Here is a 25,566-nt window from a genome sequence, read left to right as displayed (position 1 = left end):
AACATTCCAAAAATACATAAGATCTATATAAAAATATATACAATATATAAAAGCCACGTTGTGTCTGATCTTACTGATCTTTGCTGGAGCTCCTCAAAACAATCCTTCTTGAACCTTTGAGCGATCCGTAGTACAGATAGAACGCACAATAGGCTGATGTCGATCTGTCCAGTGTGTACAGACCTTGTTTGCGTTTTTTCACTTGTGTGGGGTAAGATCAGACCATAACATGGCTTTTATATAGTGTATATTTATTTTTTTATATAGATATTACATATTTTTAGGATGTTATTTATGAACAGTGACTAGGGATCAGATATTGATAATCTTATGGTCCATTATAATCAAAAGTTTTATGTCATATATGTGCCCTTTAGACATTGTTGTATCCCTATTTTTACAAAGTTTCTTTTCTTTTTTTATTGTTAATTTGATTGAAATGTACTCTGTGTGAAATATGACTTCCCGGTGCTTTCTCCGGGTTTCCGGTGTCTTAGTGTATGTATTAAGTGTCATTGTTTGATTGTATAATGCCTGATGAAAGCTCCAGTCCAGAGCTGAAACACATCGCTTTCCTCAAATAAAGCTTCCTAATATCGACAAGTCTTCTGCCACTGAGTCTCAGTAATCCATTGAACACCCAAGCGTCAGTCCTTTTCTTCTCACCTTTCCATTTTAGGTTTTGCATGACTATAGGTGTTTAGAAGGTAATGGACCATTAGGGAGCCAATTTATTTACTATTCATAGGTAATTCTATAAATCAGGTTAAAAAAAGACACTAGATGAAAAAAGCACTCAACAAGTCAAAAATAGTAAGTAATTCCCCACAAAGTGTCAGGATGCTAGGCCTTTAAGGGAATCTGCTATGATTTTTAGTTTGTGACAGGTCCAATAGCCTATGCTTTGCTCATCTGAAGAATGCCTATGTCAGCATTTTGAATCATTTCAGTACTTTGTATTAGTTGAACTCACATTACCTGGTTCCCTGTCAGCAGCCTTTAGTGAGTCCCGGGGAGGGGGGTAGCTTCAGCAGCCTGTGTACCTGTGTCAGTCTCCTCTCCCCCACACTCATGCAGCTCCCTGGGGGATGGTGCGGAGGCAAGGAAAATGCATGAGGAGACAAAGGCTGCTGCTGCCCCTCCCCAAGGACTTGCTAATACTGTTGGCAGGGAGACAGTTAATGGGAATTAAACTCATATAAAGTATTGAAATGATTCAGAATGCTAACAAAGACATTTTTAAAATCAGCATTTCACCAGCTAAAAATGACAGTCCTGATGACAGGCTCACTGTAATTATACTTCAGACAACTAACTGTTCCCCTGGGCTCCATAAGGGTATGCATATGCCAGCCGGTCACCAGGTTTTTTCTTTTTGTTGTTTGTTGTTTGTTTTAGTTGAGATGGCTGCCTAGTATCTGCCTCCAAAGATGCACTTTTTATACTATATAGATCTTTATGTCATTTCATAGCCATCAGAGACTATATCACATATATTCTCCACTGGAGGGAAAAAAAAACTTTCATCATGAATACTGGTTACTAACAAAAAGGTTTCTGTCATATTTTTAAAATGAGGTGGGTAACAGCTCGGCCACATTGACTGTACACTTGGGGGCATATTTATCAGGGCCACATCAGTGCTAGCATTTGCGATTATTTTTGCCCTCTCCACCACCTTCACGCTAGTGGAGCATGAAGGGGCGTGAGGAGGGAGTGGCCGGCTGGGATTGGACCGGTGCAGGGCGTTACTGTCACCGCGCTGATGCACTAGCTGCTGCCGGCGACTTTACATGTGTGAAAAGTTGCCGGCTGCGGTTTTTCTACGTCTGCCATAGAATAGGCACTGAATAGGCACTTCATGTATGCCGCTGTGAAAATGTAGCGACGAGGCTCGTGCACCGGCGTATGATAAATATGCCCCTTGGTCTCTAAGATCACTTAGTAAAGTACAGAGAATGCACAGCAGCCAGAAATGGAATTGTCCCTGACTGGTCATTTACCAAGAGAATATGTGCATGCTTCTATCTTATATGACATCAGTGGCAACATGACAATGCAATATACTTACATTTTTAAGGTCTTCAATGTCCATAATTTCATTATAAAATCTCTCAGACTTTTCAGCGCTTGTAGAAATGATATAATCTCCAAAGAATAGATTTCGCATGTCATCATCTTTTATTTCTCTCCCCACCACAAGGTGGGTAAAGAGATGTGTCATTTTCTCCTTAAATTGGGACTGTACAACGCTCTAAAAAAATGAACAACAGATAAAGTATTTTAGTAATCATTATGGTGGACAGTGTTTAATTTCTTGTGAATCTGATTATAGAAGTCAGGATATGAAAAGACACCCAGTGCCATTATTTAGACACATTAAAATTACAGAGAGCCAATAATTTAGTCTTGTCTTTTCTATCATATTACCCATGACCTTTCTATCATGTGTTAATATTATAATTTATGTGCATGACATTCAGCAATCCCTTGGTGCATTTTTTTCAGACGTATAACAAGACAAAACAAGTAAACACATCACATAAAATACCGGTACATTAATATTTTGTACAAAATGGAGGTTCATGTTTCTTTACATAGAAAAAATCACATATTACAAAACAATTTCTGAATTGTAAAGACTGGAGATATTTTTCACTGCCTATACAGATACTTATTTGGTGAATGGATTTGATGTAACCTATTTAGGAAATTTTTGCCGCAATCTGTATACAGTTTCTGTGTATGCGGCAGCCCCCTTTACATTGAGCATGACTCTTGGGAAGCATAATGACATGATGTGGGATAAAAGTTAAACCAGTTTATCTATTCCAGACTGTAGACAACACTGTTTCAACGTGGTTGCTTCTCTTCAGAACAGTGTAGGGGACTGGTTCAGCTGAGTGAGAAGCTTTTGACTAGGGTTGGGAAGTAAAAGTTCTCTCTATTGGTTCACATAATGGTATTTACAGTATGTAGCTTGAGCACATATACAGGCAGTCCCCGGGTTACATACAAGATAGGGTCTGTAGGTTTGTTCTTAAGTTGAATTAGTATGTAAATCGGAACTGTATATTTTATCATTGTAATCCCAGCCAGAAATGTTTTGGTCTCTGTGACAATTGGAATTTAAAAATGTTGGGTTGTCATAAGAATCAATATTAACACTAAAGCTTCATTACAGACACCTGTGATAACTGTTACAGCTGATCATTGTAGCCTAGGACTAAAGCACAATAAATTACCAATATCCAGACGTCCGTTTGTAACTAGGGGTCGTATGTAAGTTGAGTGTTCTTAAGTAGGGGACCGCCTGTACTTTGCAAGAGGCAATTACAATTACAGTTGTAGTACAACAAGCGTAATACATAATTTAATGGGAAGCTTTCATTAAATCAAGAAAATTTGATAATTTCTTAAATAAAAATTTGATAACTACTATATTTTCTTAGTTCTGGACTATCCATATATAACTTCATCAGATGGTCATAATAGCACTGCTGCTTAATAAATGTACATTTTCCTCACTGTAGTCTCCATAGCTACCAGGACTTCTTGCTGTACTTTGCTTATGATTTCTGAACACAGCTGGTGATAAACTTGTTGTTTCTTGTTACCTCTTGCTGAGAGCACACTAGTCTTGTAAATTCTCACGTTTGTAAGTGCAGAAGTTATTATTTTAGCATGAAGTGCATAGGGTAATGTGTAATACTTTTACATATCATTCACAAAGGTATATACAGTATAATAAAATACATTTCTATGAATGAATGGAGGAATTTATCAGACACTGGTGTGTCATCCTGCAGGATGCACCGGAAACACTAAGAGGCTCCAGCCTCTGTATGTTCAGCACATGACCATCTGCCTAGATCAATACTATAGGCCCTACTTGGTGTAGAATTGCCCTATACCCTATGTCAGGAACTGGCACTGGCTATTTCTAATCTGTTGAAACAAGTCAGGGCAAAATTAGAAATTAGAAACTATCCTGTTGTATGGATTACGTCTTTTTCAATATTTATGCATTGGCACTTAAAGTAGAGTATAAAGCATATTGGCATATAAGAATGTTGATTTTGCACTAGCACTTTTTTGAGAAACAACAATTTGCACATACTAACATGCATTATGCATGTATATGATTATGGATTTTGTGATGCAGTGATGAACTAGATGGACCATTGAGGATGATTTATTTTGTGGTATATTTTAATGTTGTAATGATTTTTTTAGATGATAATTTTCAATAAAAATGAATTGTATTTTCAATTATGTTGTGATGTAATATGTATGAACCAGTTTACATTCATATGACTTTGGTAAAATGTTGAATGGTCTAAGTATTGCATCATTTTGAACATGTTAAACAGTAATAGTCTCAAACAATGGGGCTTGTTTTCTGAATGGGGGAATAAACCAATGACACACACCTTTGGCAGAGGCTTATCTTTTTGAGAACAAAGGGTCAGACACCTTGGAATCATTATTATACTCCATACTGTTTTTCCAACACATTTATTATATCAATGTCAAATGACAAATATCTAAAGAGAAAGGAAACCTAAGAGGTGTATCATTGGCTATATTGTCCAAAATGTCAGGATTACTGACAAGAATAATAAGTATTGGCTATCCCTCTGTCAAGATGGGGACAACTGTATTGCAGACAAGTAAAACTAGGTTTCTGCTGTCCCCTGATTACGCAACAGTTTGTAACTCCTAGGTATTGATAATTATTGGGATGCCCAACAAAAGAAATCTTGCAATAGGATCTTCATCTACTTAAGTGGCTCCATAAAACTTAGAAACACCATCCAAATGACATATAATTAAATGTCAGGCAGGTTTAGTCTAATGTATATGGCCAACTTAAGAGCAATTTAAGCAATATTACCCTAGAAAAAAGACAGATTGTAGTGTACCATAAAATACACATTTGTATAAACATGAGACTTAATTGTTCTCAACATTATAAAACACATTTCCATTTGTTTATGACACTCATAAGGTTCTAGGTTTCACAATCAGCAAATAGATTAATTGAGCGGCAGATTTATTCCTCCCACTTTGATTTAATTAGTATAGACAGAATAGATACGTGAAGCTTCTTGTTTCAGATCCGTGTTTACAGATTATACACAGTAGCATCCTTTGACATTCTCCCTTACATGTTGCAGTTTCTACAGGGACAATAATTATATGGAGCTCTATATTATTTGGCATTATGATGTATAGAAATATGCCGTTAATTACCCAGGCTACATCATGCAGCCAGAAATGTCAGTGTTGGAAATTTAATTAGTATCTGCAAGAATCTTTTTTTTAAGTGACTCATTTAGTCAATTCTCTAGAACAGGACACGTTAATTGTCTTCGGCACAGTCATTTGTAAGTTATAGTGGAGAAGCAGTTAGTTTTAAAGCCATGCTGGCTGTGGTTCCTTGACACACAAGTAAGCACAGCTAACAAAGCCCCCAGATAAATATACTTTATTCTTTCTCCTGAAACATGTTGCACCCTAGATAATACCAGATCATTGCTTTATAACATTTCAAACTCCAGTATATCCATCAACAAGTTGGGAAAACAGCTTTACAAACTCGGAGGAATGTATGTCTAGAGGTCTACATTTTCTTTCTTCCCAATAGTTGTACTAAGCTATAAAAAAGTGCCCTGGCTGTGCTCATCCATACAGTTGACCTAGATGCAAAATCTCCCGATGCTTCGGCTTAACAGGTACATTTTTCTTTTATGATCGATTCCCTGCTTATAAAGAACATGAATAATTAGGGAGCAGATGCCATACCTTTCATTTCACAAAGCACTACTGGCTGTGAGGACAATTTCTGTTAAATGACTTGCCAGGCAGCATTGCCCCTGAAGTATAATTATGAAAGGCTAGGGTATGAATATTGCACATAATGCCTGAATAAACAAAGCCCCCTATATCAGTGATGCAACCTGCTGACCCAGTTGTCATAACATACATATTAACTAGCAGCTGTGGCTCTTCACATCAGATGTTTAATATTTTTAATTGGGTGATGCCAAAGTCACAGTAAAAATAAAAATTGGTTTATTAAATATACTGGAGACAAGATATATTGAACGAATCTCTGAAAGGCCAGCTACGAGTATAATAACACTTACATGAGATGCTTTAGAACTGCAATTCACATAAAAAAATGTTGATTATGAGATTGTCTTTTATGTGTTAACTTCTTCTGACCTGAGGGTGTTAATGTCGAGCAGCAGACTTTCTGTTGGGTTTATTTACCAAATATTTAATTAAAGGGTATGTCAACCTTTGCCAACATTTTTTATTGCTTCAATCTAAAATCAGTCTAAAAAATGCAAATAGTTGATTAACATAATCCTACTTCTTGGTGTTAGGTGTCTCCATGACTACAGACCAGATAATTGAAGAAAACAATTAACAAAGTATAAGGTCAATTAATACAAACAATATTCCTACCAGAAAAAAATTTATGTTAAAGGAGACATTTTAGGTGCATTTAGGGCACTAAACCATCACCAGTGGTTGAAATTAGTGATTTAGTTTCTTAAATATCCCTACACTATGCTATCCCATGCCTGAGACTGGTTTAAAAACAAATTCACCAAATAAAAAGTGATCCTGGCAGAAACACAGGGGGGATTTATCAAGCACTGGGCCAACAAGCTCCAGCATTTGATGTTAACATTTGCCGGGTATAGAATTATGCTAAAACCTGTGCAAGGAACTGATGTAGTCTAATGCAATGCTATGGCCCCACATAAGGGGAGTCTCATTTCCTGGAGCCAGGACAGTAAAGTTTATCTTCTACTGCATTCAATCTGGATTGTAATTCCTTGGCTCTGGTAAAGCAATACTCATGCACTGGGGGCACCAGAGATAAGCATGATGACAAACTCAGACTTCTCTCATAGTAAATATTGGAGATATATTTTAAAATGAAAAAAAAAACAGTTTCATCTGTTTCATAATTTCAATTGAATATTTATGCAAATGAGCTTCTTGGTGCAACTGGGGTATGAATGAACCTGCTTGTACATTGTTTTTCTCCCTTCCTGTCTTCTCTCTATTGAGTACATTAATAATTCTCTAAAGGTGCCATGCTGGGAATCTTTAGCATGCATGCATGGCCTTTAAGAATGTAAGGGTAGCTTGAAAGGGCACTCTCTATAAGGAAAATCATTCCATCTTGGCTCATGTCTATGGTCACTCACCTAGCAAAACCAGTTTTTTACACTGACCTAAAGATAATTAATGGGGAAGATTCATCAAATATTTTGTAAGGTAAGGCTACTTTCACACTAACATGTGCTTGTCCGGTCATAGCCTGCTGAAGAGGAGGAGAGATAAGAGCTGCTCCTCCTCCTCTCTTCAGAGGAAGAAGTGTGGCATGTCTGTGCTTGCAGAGGAAGATAGAGCATGCTCTACTTCCTCCCCCATTATGGTACAGCACAGGGGGCAATACGTCCATCAAAATGGATAGACGTATTGCAGCGTTAAACTAGACAGTCTTATGATGCACCAGGTTTATCACTGTGTCCGATGATAAATTTGGTGTAGTAAACGATTATGTTCTCCTTAAGGCTACATTCACATGAACGTATGAGGGACGTAAATACGTCCGACATATATACAGTGTATATACGTCCCCCATACACTTCTATGGGCACACGTGCGGCACTGTACTGCTCCGTAGCCCATAGAAAGATAGGACATGTCCTATCTTTCTACGTAATACGTTGCCGTGCGCTGTATATTCCTATGGAGAGTGGTGGGGGTGAGCTGTGCTCATACCCTGCTCCTCTCCACAGCGCCGATGTAAGCCCACCGTACTACGGTACAGCGGGCATATGTAAATATATATGTAAATGTAGCAACAGTGAGTTCTGCATTCACAGTTTTAAATATTGTTATTTATTTGGTGACATCTTTATGTCGTAAAGTACATTTAGACCTGCAAAAGAACAAATGGCTAAATATATGTAGTTTATTAAAACATTTCTTGTATACTCTCAAGGAAGCGTTCTGGATCCTCAAAATAAATAAGAGGTATTCTGAAGGGACCTAACAACAGGACAGATTTAATGTTTTTATACTAATATACAGAGAAATTTTTTTTAGATGTTTGTTGTATGTATGAATATTGTCATCAGTGTAATGCAGATATATATGTTTGTTATCCTGGAAGAACATAGACCATGAGTAAGGACGTAAAGCAATGTCCATATCGCATGGTTCATTGGTGGGAGACATTGCATGTATTTTTTAATCTTTTTGAACTAAAGAATTAAATTTTAATATTAGAACATTCAGGTTTCTTAATTGGACTTTCTCATTTTGTCTTGTATGTTGTTCAGTTTCACTAGGCATCGATGTCCGTGCACAGTGGATATTTTCAGTGGATGGACAGTGCGTTATCTGTACAGTTTTTTACTTTATATAAGCAAGAAACATGTTTCTACCTCTATTCTCATGCAGTCCTCTATTTGGCTAGTTATGACACCTTTAAAGCACTCGTTTATAGCTCAAATGTTCCGATCTCACACCTCACCTCTTGCTCATTCACAGTCTTCAGGTTACAGAATAGTAGGGGGTTCAGTAGGTGGAACAATATAAGACTAAAGCAATTAATGCATTATAATAATTACAATACTTATCATACAAACAGTACAATTGTTAAGTGCAATCTAAATGGTAGTGCAAACAAAGGTAATTTATATGTGTTTGAGATGTAGGAAAGCTTTATTACTAAATAGCTGGATTGCTGGTTATCTGTCATTCCATCGATACTGAAGCTGGTCATATATAAGGGATATAAAAGCAAGTACTTATTTCAGAGAAGTTTAAATGCTAAATGATTGATTCATCTCACCTTAGTCTGATCTTATCTTCCATGGATGGTATACATCTTTGTCTTTTGAAATTAATGAATTTTCATTGAAATAGACTCCCAATGAAGTAAATGCAAGACTACTTCTGTGTTCAGTGAGATCACAAAACAGATTGCAGATAGGAATAGCCTTTAATAGTTAACTTTTAATCAAATTTCAACATTTTTTCCCAGGTTAACCATTTTTCGCTTTAATTGCAAAAGAAAATTTGTGACCTAAATTTGAATTGTATACCTGGATAAAGAAAATTGTTTTTAGACCCTTTTGACCACAAAAAAACTAAATATAATCCTGCAGAAGTAGAAGTAACTTCTAAATATCATGCTCAGCTTTCAAGTATATAAATCCATGGATGAGTACAAATGTTCAAAAATTTTCAATGCTAAATTTGTTCCTTAGCTGAAGCATAAAGAATCCTGATTCGCTTTGTAGCAAGCACAATCAAAGCTACTCTGAGATTGAAGAGTAACCTTTGAGAATACAAACATGCTGCAAGAAAACATAGAAATAGGTCTTCGCTAGAGAAATCACAGACACGGAGCTAGAACTAAGACTGAGAAGTAGATTGAAAATATGAACAATATCTTCAACACAAAAGGGCCAAGACAGCCAGTAATTTGTACAATACATAGCACTTTGCATACCCTCTTGCTTTATAAAAAAAAAAAAGCCTACATGGATAGTCATGAAACTGAAAGGCTAAAGAAAAGTCGGCACATTAACAATTTCCAGCACTCCATAAAAGAGAAAAGCAGGTAAAAAATAAAGGACATGAGCATCTTCAAAGAAGCAATAGACTGGAAATGTACATGACTGCGCCGTAATTGTTGTCCTCTTTTCTTCTGTGTATACATTTTGTAAAATATTAAATATCAGTTGAGGAAATGATTAAATAGCAGCTATAGAGAGTTTACAGTTGGGTTATTAGGAGTTGAGTCTTGTGAGCAGTTACATTAGAGCTACATATTTTGGCTGAATTGACCAAGGGTTTCTACTTTGTGAACAATTATTGGTTATATTGAAAAACAAGAGGAAACAACCATCAAAACTAAATAATAGTTGAGTTCTGTATGCTATACACACTCATTCTCAGGATGCAATAAAGTAGATAAAGTGATTACATTCCTTACATTTTTGGAAATGTTTTGTTTTTCTATTTATCTTTTCATGGGACAACACAGAAAATATGAGACTGTGATACAAAATAAAGCAGTCAGCGTACAACTTGTATAATAGTAAATCTAATGTGTCCTCAAAATAACTTAACACTCAGCCATTAATGTCTAAGCACTGGCAACAAAATTGGGTGTACCGCTATGTGAAAGTGGAAAAATTGAGTGTTAGAGTCACAAGGTCTCAGGTACCTTCAAATGGAGGGTGGAGGTTGGCAGTGTCTCTAATATCCCCTTCTTAGTGATATTGTCACATGGAGAAATAGGATTCCAGTGGCAACATTTGAAGCTCTAAAAAACTCCATGCCAAAGAGAGTTAAGGAAATGCTTGAAAGAATTTGGCCATTTTACTTAGGAGTTTACTCACTTTTCATGCCATCAATTTAGGCAATGTTGGCTGCGTGTTATCTAGTTATTTTGACAGAAAAAATAATGTGCACATTTATAAAAGCTGTACACTGACTTTAGAGTGTATGAAAGTGTCATATTGTCAGGCTTTAAGATAAAATTGTAGACATATGAGTAGCAGAGAACAAACATGGAATCAGAGTACAAGCTCAGGTACAGTTATAGGCTCTGAAACAGGGTTCATAGTACAGGTTTGGAGTTCTGTGTCAGGTAAGACACAAGTTACAGGTTTCTGAATAAGGTTGGGGTTCAGGGTTTCCAAATCAGGCAGGGTGCAAGGCTCAGATATACATATTAGGCAGGATACATAGTCTAGATCAGGTTAGGGTTTGGGCAGGAAAACATGTTTCTAGTCAGGATTCTTTAGACTTAGGGTTCCAGGGTTCTGTAGCAGGCAGAAAAGGGTTCCAGATAAGGCGGTAAACAGGGTTCTAAAACAGACAGAATACAGGATCAGGTACAGATAGCAGTTCACACTAGGATTCACTACACCAGCACAGGCTGGGAGTACACAGGGTTCCAAATCTGGCGGGATACAGGTTTCCAGATCTGGCAGATTACTGGTTTCCACATCTCGCTGGATCAGGTCCCTGTAAAACCAGATTAGACTGAGGTACACAGAGTCATGTACGGATAAAAGTAAAACAGTCCCGAGTACCACAGATCGCAGAAGAAACTCATCAAGTTGTGGTGCACTAGGTCAGGTCAATGAAGAAATAATAACCAGTCTTGAGTGAACTGAGCACTGGAAATTTATCCAGACCCTGGATGCTGCCCCCAGCAGCTGACTGCCTTGGACTTGCATTACTCAATCCACAGCTGGGACCAACACAGAGCTGGAGATTGAACCACCCAACTTTCCAGGAATCAGATACTGCAAGGAACCTGTCAATTAGCTCCATGCAGGGCAGCCCTGAGGGTGGCTCAAAAGCTCTAAACTTGGAGTCCATTCAGAGGATTTGGACAGCTATCATGAAAGTTGTGTCATGTGTGATGTGAAAACAATGATTTTTTTGCATTTTTCTATTATTAAATAGAAAAGAAAAGTATATAATCTGTAACTATCAGAGGAGTTACATGTGTTCTAAAAATGCCTCAAACAAGAATAAAAAAAGGAACACTCCCCTCTGTCTATTAACAATTCAGCATGTCCATTTGGTCTCTGAATCCATATTTCTGTCATTCTGGCTCAGAGAATGAAGCCATGATGCCATTTACACAGCATGTGACCTGTGCATCCAGTGATTGACACATGCAGTTTACATTTAAAAAGTGACTTAGAGGACATACACGGAGAAGAAGCTGTGTAGAAACAGAAAGTTGATCATGAATTATTTTTTAATAGTATGAGAATATGTTTTTAGACTGCACAATGTTGGAACGTACAATAGATGTGTCCTTATCTCTAACATCATAAGCAGGTCTCATTTTTTATTCTCATACTCAAACAACACAATTGATATTCAGTGATTTGAAGGGAGTTTTTCTTTGATCAATATATGATTTATGAAAGTCTAAAATGAAAGAAATAACTATAGAGATCAAGGAGTACAGCTGTATATAATATAAGCAAGTGACAAATCAGGCACATATCAGTGTTACATTTCGAGACATGAACCAATGTGTTCCAAATACATCTATTCATCTTAACTACAAATGTGACTACACAGAAACAGATGGGAGAAATGACTGTGATGAATTTAGAAGGCACCAACGTTGATAATTTTGCATGACATTTTCTTTAATTTTAGCATTGGATGTTGGGTAAACTATTTAACCCAGCACACTACAAAATGCGAGCCGAGTTCTTCAAGTTTAAGTGTTTTTGAAATGCTAAGGATTAGATGATGCCTGAGACTCACACCTGTTTAAGAGTCTCATAAAACTTAATGACCCAAAGGTTAAGAACAGCCTTGGTTTATCAAGTTTTAGCCACACAAAATAGTAAACCAGAGGGGGCTTTCATTTCAACTTAAAGGTCACATGCCATGAGCAATAATAAATATGTTCTGCAGCATCTATTGTGTGCTTCAACCTTTTCATCCTGTCATTTAGACAGTAAAATACCTAACTCCTACACACAGCTGATAAGGCCATTAAATGTGTGTGATAGAAGCAGATATATTCCAAAGAAGAAGATGAGCTGGCTTGTCTTTCCTGTGAAGAACGTAAAACATACATAAAAGGAAAGAAAACATAGCTTTCTGTTTCTATTAAGTCAATTGCATGCTACCGTTTTTCTTATTCAGTAAATGCTCTATTATTGTACCTAGCAGATGTTTAATAATTTTAAAGGACTGGTTCTACAAAAATAGCTAAATAGGATTTACTACAAATTTTTTGAAGACGTTTTTATGGCCCACTAGAATGGCATATAATGCTGTAGGGAGGAATTTTTAGATATTAGCTCCTTTCTGTTCCTTCTGATACTGCATCTGAGGCAAAACAATGTTTATGGCCTATTTCAAAACTATCTTCTTGCTTACCCAAAAAACTTATGGGGGCCTGCCTGTGTCAGGGAAAAAAATAAATGCTACTTATCCTGGACAAGCTCTGTTCCTGCAAGACAGCGTCTGGTTTAACTGTTGACACTCCCCATTGTTCTTTAAAGTCATAAAAAGTTGGCCTACAACTAGATGGTCCAAAATGTAGTAAACTTTTTCTAAAAGATTTTAGCATAAATCTTTAAATTGTATCTACATAACCAATTGAAATCACTAAAAGTAATAGGTAAATTTTATTCTGTTCAACCCTCCCCTATCTATTCCTTCACACCAGTGTTCATATGGGAAAGAGATTTAGGATTATCTTTCTTGCCAACACAATGGGAATCAGTCTATAACCATACCATGAAGAGCCTGGTCTGTACAAGTCACTTTGAATTATGCCTTAAATTATTGTGTCCTTGGTATAACACTCCATACAAAATTAAAAGGAATGAATGGTGAAAGGTGGATGTGGTCAAAAGGGTACACTACTAAGCTTAATATGTTCTAGATAAGCATAAATGGTTTAGGTAATGGTAAAGATCATGGTTAGAGTTCTGAAATTTACTTATACACTGAAACCAGAAATAACTCTTCAGAGACAAGGAATAAATGCAGTCCCAATTTACCAAAGGTCTGTACACCGGCCTTCCTTTATTGCACAATTATGGAGATTGGATGTAATCCCTTCTGTCCCAGATGTTGTATAGAAGGTCAACAATAATTAATCTACATAAATATATATACACTCACAAACAACAAACATGTTCTCAGTGGAATTGTTAGAAAAACTCAACATTAGCCTGACCTTTACCCTTCTATAAGATTAAGATGCTGTATCATGGAATTATATATATATAGCCTTTCTTCAGCACAAAACAGAACATAAAACCTGCTCATCCAAGCTCTAACCAAGCACTAGTCAATTCTGACTATACCAGGAGACAGAGAGAGTGAGACCCACAGTCTGCACCTTTTTATGCTTTAGGTACCACTAATTGCACAGACATGTGGTCCAAAAGACCAAGATGGACCAGCGATTGGGAAACCTGCCCACTCTTTTCCCAATACCACTCCAGGGCACATTTTATTGTGGCTTTTACTAAACACCAACCATGGAAAGTATCTGTTTGCCACCACACAGAACACATTTCCTGGAGTCTGAGATACATAAGAAAGAAACCTAGGGGAAATATGTTTATATAGGAGAAATATATATATATATATATATAAAAAAAGTTTTAATTAAAAATCCAATTGAAATGAAAACTTGTTCCAAAATGCAAAAAAAATGCTCCAGATTTTGTTACATTTTACAGCAAAGTCAAATGTAACCATAATATTAAATATGTTCCTATTGGCCAATGAACCTACTAACAGAAAGTATAAACAATTGTAAAGTGTGCGGACAATTATAAAGTGAAAGAAGTAAAATAATAATTTCTATCATGCTGCATACGGAATATGAATATTTTGTTACATAACTCAAACTCCATTAATGTATAGGACTAACTTTCTGAAGAGTTTCTTTTGTAGTTCAAGTTCTGTTCAAAACAAAATAAATTTACATTCCTTACCTTTACTATGTGAAAAAACTTCTGACGGTCCTGACTGCTGACAAGTCTGTCACAGAAGACTCTGTAGACCTCATGAATCCAAAGTCTCATTAATTTCTGAGCTCCTTCGGCACTCTGTTGTACTTGACTGGGTTTCAAAAGTATGATTCCCTAAGCAAAAAAGTGACATTTAGTGATTTTACTTAATTAACAAATTATTGAGGTGTACTGCATTAACAATATAACATAACTGAAAGTTATGTAACTTCTGCAGTGATTTTAATCAAACATAAACACTTATGGGCTGCCTTTTCACTTCTACAGTAAACCCCAAATCCCTTTTTCTTTTTTTAAAAATAGGGCATATTTTTACTAAATGTGCAAAATTTAAGCACTATGGTATCTCAATCTGCTTTAGTATACATTCGGTGCAATACATTTTGATATTGCTCTAATACATCTAAAGTGAAAAATTTGCTAAAAAAAAGCTCCTATTGTTCTGGTTCTATAATTCCAATGGTAATGTCTTTGTCTCTGACACAGAATAACTGTGTTGTCTGTAATAATTCCCCTACTTGCTTATCTGCCCTACCAATTTGGCAATCTCTGTGCAGCACTGCGGAATCTGTGTGTACCATATAAACAAAGGAATTATTATCATTAATAAAGAGATTATTAAGAGAATTTAGTTAACAGACAGAATCAACACCTATTACAAACCTTTCCATAATTGTAAGGAAGACCGAGTCGCGTTTATACGGCGGGTTACCCAAATTGTTCCGTTTTGCTGCGATTTTTCCTGAATTGCCCCTGGATTTTGGCGCACGCGATCGGATTGTGGCGCATCGGCGCCGGCATGCACATGACGGAAATCGGGTGCATGGCCGTATGAAAACCTGACGGTTTCGGAAAAACCACCGCATTTTTTTTTAAAATAGTGTCGCTGGACACGCACTTACCTGCACCCGGCCCGGCCTGGTGGACGTCAGAGGAACTGCCTTAGTGAATCGCCGGAAGACCCGAATCCTCCACACAGAACGCGCCGCTGGATCGCGAATGGATCGGGTAAGTAAATCTGCCCCATTAAATTTAAGCCTCAGAAGACTTTTTTATGGAGGTATATAATTATGTAGGTAATTCATTATTCAAAATTAGTGATGAATGGACCTGTCAAAATGTGGGTTTAGCTGAACCCGTATTTTGAATCCCAATATGGGTCTGATTCTGGGTAGCAAACCCTGATCCCCCACCAGTGACACATGCAATCAGTGATAGAATTGACTATGGTTGTTAAATTTTGATTCTATTTGAAGATGCTGGAAACTCAACGAGGCATTATTTTCAAGTGTACAATAACTAGCAAATTGTGGCCTCCAGTGATGCTCTCTGGATGCTGATAATTTACTGAACTTTAGTCTTTGATGCAATGATAAACTGTAAGGTGTCTACAATGAAGCTTTACTTTTTATCCTTGTTCCATGTCAACCCAGTCCTACACACTACCAATAGCCTGCACCTTCTTGGCCAAACCTGGTGTAAATCTGCCCTGCCGGAGCCTCCTGATGCATCTGGCGGGTGCCAGGGGGCGGGGAAACATTATATGCTTGTGCACTTTAGCATCAGTGTATGATAAATGTGCCCCAATTAATACTATACATTTACTGGCATTTTACCTGCATGACACGTGCAAAGTCTCTTAAACTGAATATGTAGTGGGATTTTGAGGGCATGGGAAGAAATCCCAGTGCCACTTGTCTGTACAGATCCATGGTGGCCCACACAAGAATCTGCAAAATAAATATTAAAAAAACTATTACTGACTTTGTCTTCAAGGGAAAATGTGCACCTGTCAACATAAAAACAATTTAAAATGTATCATTTCATAGACGGGTGATGAACAAATGCAGAGGATCACAGTCAGTTAAACAAAATGAAACAACGCGGACAATGTCATGAAATCAAACAGCATTTGAGCTTTAACAAAATCAATTTTTCATTTAGAAGGTTAAGTGCACCTTTTTATATTTCTTAAAAACCCATCATGCTCTAAAAATACTATTTCTATAGGCTAAATATGAACATGCTGTCTTAATGTGTGGTGTCCTTGGTTTGGCAAGGAGAATGAGAGAAATTTCAAAAGGATATCTCCAGCCGCTTTTAATGCTTGCCCTTTGATCATGTGCCTTTTACAGTCCCGGCAAAGTACCAATTTGACTAGCTCTCTCTGTTGATATTTGATGACCTGGATGCAAAAAGCATAATAAGAAGTAAATGATAAAAAGAAATAACATCTACCTACACAGTGAATTTCTTTAAGCATCAGGTGTGTGTGAACATTTTAGACACATTTATTTTCTGCTACTGAGGTTGGTTCTTAAAATGTGGTGGATCCTTTGCTACTGTACAATTGTTTTGTATTACACCTAATAAATACATTTCCTTTTCCTGTACTCTTCATGTAGCCATATATTTGATGGTAAGTTGTGCCATACATATATTTCCCATTTTAGAAAAAAAAAATGATTAGCCATCACATACAATACAAATTTGCTTATCCTGAGGGACTGAAAAATACACAGAGGGTAATAGTTTCCATAAATGTCAGTAAGTTAAATCTAGAATTATTTATCATTGCCTTTAGTGTATTATGTGTCATACAGAATTGACACCTGGAGTGTTCTGTTATTTCACTGAATTTCTGAGAAGTCTCTTGCTGATTTACTAGAAACCAAGCAAAAGCAAGGCATGTAATGTAGTATATGTTTCTTGTAGTATAGAATATGAAAACGCATCAACATAACTAAACAAAGTGAAATGACAACAACAATAACCAAAAAATTGAACAAAATAAATAATAATAAATAAGAAAATATTTTTGGCAATGTTGGTGATATATTCCTCTACGGCGGACATCTTGACCAAGAGAGCAAAACAGACGCCATTATAGGCCTGGCCGAGGGGGGGAGGGTATGTTGCCCACTCAGAAGCTATAGAGTTAAATGTCTTAATTCAGCTATTTTTCTTGTTTAAACTGTTGTTTGCCTTTCACATTATCCTTGGCATCCCTACTGTCCTTCAGGCCTCTGTTTTCTTGTTATTTGTTTTGGTTATGAAGAAACTTCTGAAGACATTCTGTAGATAACCATGCCTGTGAAGAAGGCCTATTAATTTTTTCCCAGAATGTGCTGATGACCAATAGCTTTGCAGTATACTATTCATGCCTCTTTGATGACTCTTCTGTCTGTGATATTATGCATTTGAGAGATTAAACGGGGGAGAAGATCTTTACATACACTAAGTGACTGACATGTGTCTTGGTTTTACGTTCAAGTTCCTGGTACCAGGACAACCATGAAATATTTAATATAAAAGTTGCCTATACAACTGATAAGGGCGGTTAGGCCCTAGATAAAAATCTCTAACAGGCAATATACAGTATATTATTATTTTATTATTTATTATTCTTATTTATTATCTTGTTTATTATTATTAATCTTATATATGTATATTTATCTTATAAGATTTATAGATAGATAGATACATTTCTGATTTTTTTTCTTAAAATATTGCATCTTGCTCATAATGGCATTTAAAATGAATTGGCGTTAGTGCATATTACTTTCATTTCCTGTGTCCAGCAGTTTCTTTGATATTCTCCTCAATTTGGCCTTTTCCTGTAGTAGCTGTCTCCCCTGGCTGTGCCGCTTAAAATGTCTGTGAGACCATTGTTTGTTTACATAAGAAAATAGATGGATCCTAAATACTGGAGGGGAGGGGCTACTGCTCTTTGTCCCCTCTGGATGATGCTCTCTATGTGTACCTAGCAAAAGTGTCCGCTCTCTGGCGAGGTAGAAGTGCTCCCTATCAGTCCCTCCATCTCAATCTGTAAATCACCAGGACTTCCTATGTCTTTCTCTGCACTTCACACTGTCCATATACTTTTATGTAGCCTTTAGAGTAAATACAAGTATATCTTAAAATTATGAGTGGCAGACACCCCTCCTATCTGAAATTCCCCATTGCCTTTAACTCTAGACCAGGATACTGGGGCAATAACCTAAAACCAGGGATCCTTTCATAATAAATTAATGGTGTGTGGATGAGATTCTCTCTATATCCATGAAGGAGGTCAGCAAGAGGTAATGACCTCTAGCTCTTAGGTCACAGCTAGAATGGCCCCTCTTAGTATACCTATCAAGTAAATACGTGGCATAATTCATATTTTGGCCACATCCCTTTACACAATAATTCCATTCACCACTCTGCTGGTAAAGGCCAAGGGGTAGCTTCACATTAACAGATAATAATTAAATAACAAAGTATCTGCATATAAACATTCTGAGGCATACAAGGGGTTATAAACCCTGAGTTTACAGCAATTAACATATTCCCTGCCTCCTTTGTGTCATTACAGGCAATGAGGCTGGGGGAATGTTAATACAATATTTAGGCAGAAGTTTAGAAATAGGAAATTGTCATTCTTTTGGGCATCCTTAGTGGATGGTTTGAGGTATTTCTGCTTCCTCTTCCCCATGAACTAGACTTATAACATCATGTAATGTATTAAATTCATTTTAGCCCTTTAATTTTATCAAACTTTTTGCATTGTTTTTGCATGATAACCTATTTTTGTTTGTAGACACTGTCCTTTTTTATATTAAAACTTCAAATTAATGAGAGCCTTCTTATGTCCTAATGATTCCAGAAGTCAGAAGAGACATTACCTGAAGTGATTATTTAACTAGTGATTGTTATATTGTATTTTGGCATAATTTATGCAAGGTGTCTCATCAGCCTTATACAGTATATGATGAGTGATGGAACTCTAAATTCACAGCTAAATTCTGGGGAGCAGAAAGCTGTCAGAGTGTGGTCCAGCATGACCCTATAGTTTCCCTTCCTGAACATAAGTCTGTCATCTTTACAAGCCCCTTCACCATTTTATGCTCTTTGGATATTATCATCACATGAAGGAATCTGTTAACCCTTAGTGCTCATGCAGTACAGACAACACTTCAACTTACTGTTTCATTGTTGGCTTCCAATGCTGATTACATCTGATGAAAACAGCCTAAAGTCCTATATGTAAATATATGTTCAGACTATGCAATATTCAGTGGAGCTACTTCTACATGACCACATAACTTTATCAGAGAGCACAATGCATCATGGATGTGAGAGTGAGTTATAACTGACTTAGTTTTAGGAATTATATTCTTCTACATAGGGGGCAGTATTATAGTACTAATGTTGTATATGGGAGGATGTATTGTAGCAGCTTTATTTTCTATATAGAAGGCAGTATTAGTTTGTGTTCTTCTAAAAGTGTCATTGTAGCTTTATTACAATAAATCTTTTCTTCCTTTAGATTTCTTTAGACTCACTAGCAAAATAAATTCTTGTTTTGCATTAGGCCATCTACCAACAATTTGTCTGTGCTAACTCCACCCACATTTTCTGATCACACCTACTTGTTTTTGTTCCACACATAGATTGGGGTCACTTATACAGTTTTTTCCGGGGCCATTTTTAATTTCCAGTTCTCCCCTGGCGGTATCCCATTGCACGATGGGAGAGCTGTGTAGCCATTTTAAATGGACATCTGCAAGGTAAAGAAGCTCTACCTCTGATGTCCCATGGTACATGACTCATTATTTGCTTCTCGCATTATTTGCGCCTCGCATCTTAGGCATCCTCATGCACATTCATAGTCATTCTTAATGTCCAAAAACTGAAGTAAATGGTGTTGGATCTGCTCATAAGAACAAGTAGTAATACATTCGGAAGTCAGTTGTTCAACCTTTTGGAGCCATGGGCTGTATTTTAAAAGAAAGTATGGATCATTATCATAAGCTCATTGATAATAAATGTAACAGGGGTAATGTGTTGATAAATATTTAAATTAAAGAAAAGCAATAGCTTAGAGGAAGATGTGACCCTTTCATATTAAAAGTCACATTGTGAAACCTAGGCTTTGGATTTCCATGTCATATTGACTCTCAGCTTTTGGAATGTGACATTGATTTCATACTGTGTATGTATAAATCTGATCTCAATGCATGTGCACTTTGCAATGTAAAACTGAACTAAAACAGTTATTTTGGAAGCATGACAAAAAGTGATAATATTATCCAAGATACTAACCATATTGACAATGAAACAAAAACTGGTTAATCTAACAATTAAACTTTGGCAGTCAATTACAAAACAATGTTAGTTTATCATAAATCTTGGTTTATTGGGCAAAGTTTCCTTTATTAGCACAAATAAAATTGAAATTGCAAAATATGACATTTCATTCTCTCTAGGAGCAGTCATAAAAGAGAGTATTTACGGTTCAGGGACAGAATTTAGATGTTTGGGTCATACGCGACATTATGGCCATTGCCTCCATAGTGCTGTAATACTATTGTGAAGTAATGTGCGGACTGACCTTTCTAAACGTTGTAAAGTTCATTGTGGAGCAATATAAAGTTTATTTGGCTTTCATCATAAAATAATAATAAAAACACAGTAATTATGAGGTATGTTAAAGTACAAATGATGTATGTCAAGCTCCAGAAAGGTATTCAAAAATGTTTCATTCTGAAGACAGTGGAGGAGGATCAACATTCAATCATGAAAGAACTCAGATCTAAAGCAAATTTAGTGGATTACATGAAGTCCATGTGATAAATGATATATATATTAGTCCAACCTCAAGTCTTATGAAGTGCTTATTAAAGTAAATGTACAGAGATGCCATAAATTGTGCCAGAATTTGAATATCAGCCATATAGTAACATAAGGAACATGGTTAGCATATTGCACCAAAAATATCATGCTATGTTAGACATTTTAAAGGATTTGGAGCAATTTAGAATTGTCAATGACCAGAGGAGATAAAATAAACTATTTTTAATAATTTCTAATTGTGTCAGGTATTGTAGTTCATCCCTATTCCATTGATGCTTTTTTATTTAATAGAATTACACAGTACATATACATATAAACAGTTTCTTTTTAACAACTTTATAAATAGTCTATAGAAATTCACCATTAACTTTTACCCCACTTCCCTCCCACCCCAGGCGGTTGACGATTGGCCTAAACATCAAAGGGTTTAGAATATTAATCATTCCGATACTTACATACCAAGCATCAGGGTCTATAGAACTACTATCAAATAATACAGCTATTTATTTATTCGATCTACTAAGCCAAATCTCCCTCATCTCTTCTCTCTTTTTACCGCTTTCAAATTCCTCCTGTCTTTCTGAAAGGAATAGGATATCCACTCTTTCTTTCCAATCCTTATCCTTGGGTGCCTTTGTATCCTTCCAATGACAAAAAATTACCATTCTCGCCAAAAAAAAGGCCTTTTAATATGCTCGGGATGCATCTCAGTGAACCAATTCCTAATTTCGAGACCAAGATGTAAACCTGTAGGTTAAATGGTATACTACAATCAAATATTGCTTGCATTCTAGCAACAACTCCTGTCCAATAACGATGCAGTTTTTTACACCTCCATAATATATGTATAAGATCAACATCTATCAGGTTGCATCTTGGACACTTTTCTTCACTTTTTTCCAAAAATAATTTAATTGTTTTGGTGTAAAATGCACCCTATGCACACTAAAAATCTGAGACAATGTGAGACATATTCTTAATCGTTTTTCTAATCATGTGCACTGTCAAATCCGATACATCTTTCTTCCATTTTTTGTAACAGTCCCTTGCAGGGGGGTAGTTCTCATTTTAAAGCAAAGTCTTATAGACCCTAGACATTATTCCCCTCCTGTTTTGAGCAGCAAACATGTCTCTCAAGGGATGTTCTTCTTTCTTGAAGTCCTCACCTATTAACCGGGCATTGAAGGCATACCTGAGCTGAGCATACAAAAACCAATCACCAGCCCCTAAATCAAAATCTGAGGCCTCAAAAGATCTTAAATACCTCCTGTCTACCACCTTATGTACAAACAAAACCCCCTTCTCTCACCAAAATCTTGAGTACTTCATAGGGGCCAAAGATCATCTTGTGAATCCCCTTAGTGGTGTTATATTTAGATACCCCCCTACCCCCTATTTAATCATATCCCATACCCATTGCATTAGTGTAAAAGTCAGATAACAAGCCATGTATTCAAACTTTGAGAAAACACCAGTTTCTAATAAATCATACCCATTCAAAAACTTTCTTTTCTAGAATATAACTAAACATTACTTTGTCACAATCAATAATATTTTGTCATTTTGCTGCTAAAAAAAAAATCAGGGATAGAGGTCACGGGTGCTCCCATGACCCATATCACAGGTCACAGGCACACCCATGACCCTCCATGTGCCCCGGTCCCCCGCGGTGTCCACTTACCTGTCCCTGCTGCTGTCTCTGATTCTTCAGCTATGTGCGCATATGCCTGGCTCTTAGGGTGCACGTGCCGGCTTCAGAAGATTTAAAGGGCCAGCGCGCCGTTAATTGGCGCTGGCCATTTCCCAACATACCCTTTAATAATGTCTCTCCCTGCACAATCTGCTGGATCTTTGTGCTAAACACCTCTGGAAAGCTAGTATTGTTGCCCTGTGCTCCTGTATTGATTTTCTATTGTGACCCTGGACCTGTTCCTGTTTATGCTCCTCCGCTCCAAGCATTGACCTTCTGCTTTGTCTTTGACGTTAATCCTGTCTTGACCTCCCGCCTGTCCCTGACCACGAACTTGCCTTCCATTTCTGTATCTCGCCTTGGCTGCCACCACAGACAAAGTCTCACCTGTGGAACGACCTGGTGGTACCACGCCGCAGCAAGTCTAACCCTCTTTGCGACGGGCTCTGGTGAAAACTGGGTGCCACTCCCTTATCTTAGACTCCGGTCCAAGGTGTCGGCTTACGTTATCATCCACGGTGGTAGCTCATCCTCCCTTATCTATTGAAGAGTGCAATTTACCCAGACTGATACGAGCCTTTTTACCATTCCATAAGAAATGCCTTAGGAGGGAGTCAAAAACAGAAAGAGTCTTCCTAGGAAGAATTATTGGACTATTTTGGAATATAAACATGATCTGAGGCAATATTAATATTTTAAAAATAACAACTCGTCCATTCTGCAATTTTCTGTTTAATCTTTAGAACAAGGGGCTTTACATTAAGTTACATATAATTCCTTTGGCCTATTACTAATAATAACCCCCAAATATTATAGCTTCTCTACTACTGGGAGTTGGTCAAGAGAGAAAAGGAAAATGAAGATTTATCGAAAGGTATGCAAGATGACTTGCTCCAGTTTATTCTAATGCTGGACAGTTGGCCAAACTTTTTTTTATCAGGTCAATAACCACTTGTATCCCCTGCGCTGAGTTATACAAAAACAGGGCATATCATTGGAATATAGCTGTATTCTAATTTCTTTCTTTCCTCGTACAAGGCCTATTATATTATCCGCTCTTCTTATACCGCTCTTCTTAGTACAACTGCAAACAGCAGAGGAGAGAGGGGACACCCCTGCCTTGTTCCCCTGTATAATTGCCAGGCTGCAGAGGCTCTTCCATTTATGCTCACTCTAGCTGAGGCACCACCATATAACAGCTTAACCCATTTATCAAACTCACAGACTCATTAGGGGATTGCATACAACACCACATATGCAGGATGTTGTCCCTGGCTGATCTCCCCAACATGAACCCTGACTCATTGTCATGAACTACTGAATGCCCCACCTTTTGCAATCTAGTTGCAAGTATTTTGGTCACCAACTTATAGTCGGCAGGGGGATCTGCCGATAAGCATCAAGATCCAAGGGGCATTTCCCTTCCTTAAGGATTAAGACAATAACTGCCTTTCTCTTCAATTTGGGCAATAAACCCTCAGACACTGAGTGGTTAAGAACCCTCAATAAAAAGGGAGTAGTATCTCCGCGTACTGCAAAATTACCTCAGGTGGTATCCAATCCGTACCCACAGCCTTGCCCCTAGGAAGACATTTTAGAGCCTCAATAATCTCTTCCAATCCAAGTGAGCACTCGAGCATCCCCCTCCTCCAGGGATAGCCTAGAAACAAATACCATGGACACAGTTTTGTTTATTTTTCCAAGCAATACCTCCTAAGGCATTCCTGTGCTTCTAACTACAGCCTCCTATTTTCCTTGGTGGAATTATCTACAAAATTACCTTCCAAATCTGTGACCATCCCCTTTATTGATTGGAAGGCTTTTTCTTTCCTTCATTTATAAAATATAATCTGGTCCTGAATCAACCCCCTCAAGTATGCCTTCAATGCATTCCATACTATCCTAACATCCTGCTCACCCAGATTTTTATTCATAAAGAACTTAATCACTTCACTTAAATCCTTATTATCCTTTACTAAATTAAATCAGAAGGGACTTACCTTATAATAAACTATTCTGGTTGTTTTATGCTTTCATAATGTAAATAAAACTGGAAAATGATCTGAGAGGCCTCTTGCCCCAATCTCCAAATATTGTGATAGATTGTTTTGCTATTGTTACACCCAGGTGACGCCCTTTTAATCTATCCAATCTATCCTTTATTTATCAGATCCAGAGAAGAAAAACAGCGGATGTGTAGAAAATATCAATTTATTAATTCATAAACAAGACAATAAAAACATTTATAAACCCAATGAAGGGAATGACAAACATAAAGGACTCTCCTCAATAAGGTATTCCTCACGTAAATGACAAAACAAAAATAGAAAAAATGAACAAGGCTGTCAATTAGATATATATATATATACACATCATCCCAATAATGGGGTCCAAATAATGCTTAAGAAAAGATTATATACAATTAAAGTGCATCGTGTATACAATCACAGACAGTTTCACTACAACAATGTAATATAAAACACAAAGATGATAGTGCACAAATAAAGTGCTGTGTGCAGAGTAATAGCAGCCAAGAGAACATAAGGGAGTAGGTTCAAGTGAATAAAACAGAAAGTAAATGCGTCATATTACCTAGTATAATGTATGAGGGGGAGAGCCCATCCTTGGGCTCTCCCCCTCATACATTATACTAGGTAATATGACGCATCC

General features: G+C 37.0%; 1 protein-coding gene across 3 annotated transcripts in view; it reads right to left on the bottom strand.

Moving 5' to 3' along the window:
* The window catches only part of LOC140126705 (dynein axonemal heavy chain 3-like), an 883,215-nt gene that overhangs the window by 278,328 nt on the left and 579,321 nt on the right, over positions 1-25,566 (bottom strand). For all 3 annotated transcript variants that reach the window (XM_072146467.1, XM_072146468.1, XM_072146466.1), the window contains exons 45-47: positions 16,205-16,318; positions 14,553-14,702; positions 2,072-2,254 (exon numbers count right to left, since the gene is read on the bottom strand). In XM_072146467.1, the coding sequence (XP_072002568.1) occupies positions 2,072-2,254; positions 14,553-14,702; positions 16,205-16,318 (447 nt within the window). The remainder of the gene's footprint in view (positions 1-2,071; positions 2,255-14,552; positions 14,703-16,204; positions 16,319-25,566) is intronic.

This window comes from Engystomops pustulosus, chromosome 4, assembly GCF_040894005.1.
Source record: "Engystomops pustulosus chromosome 4, aEngPut4.maternal, whole genome shotgun sequence".
Lineage (NCBI taxonomy): Eukaryota > Metazoa > Chordata > Amphibia > Anura > Leptodactylidae > Engystomops > Engystomops pustulosus.
This window is presented reverse-complemented; position numbering and strand designations above follow the sequence as displayed.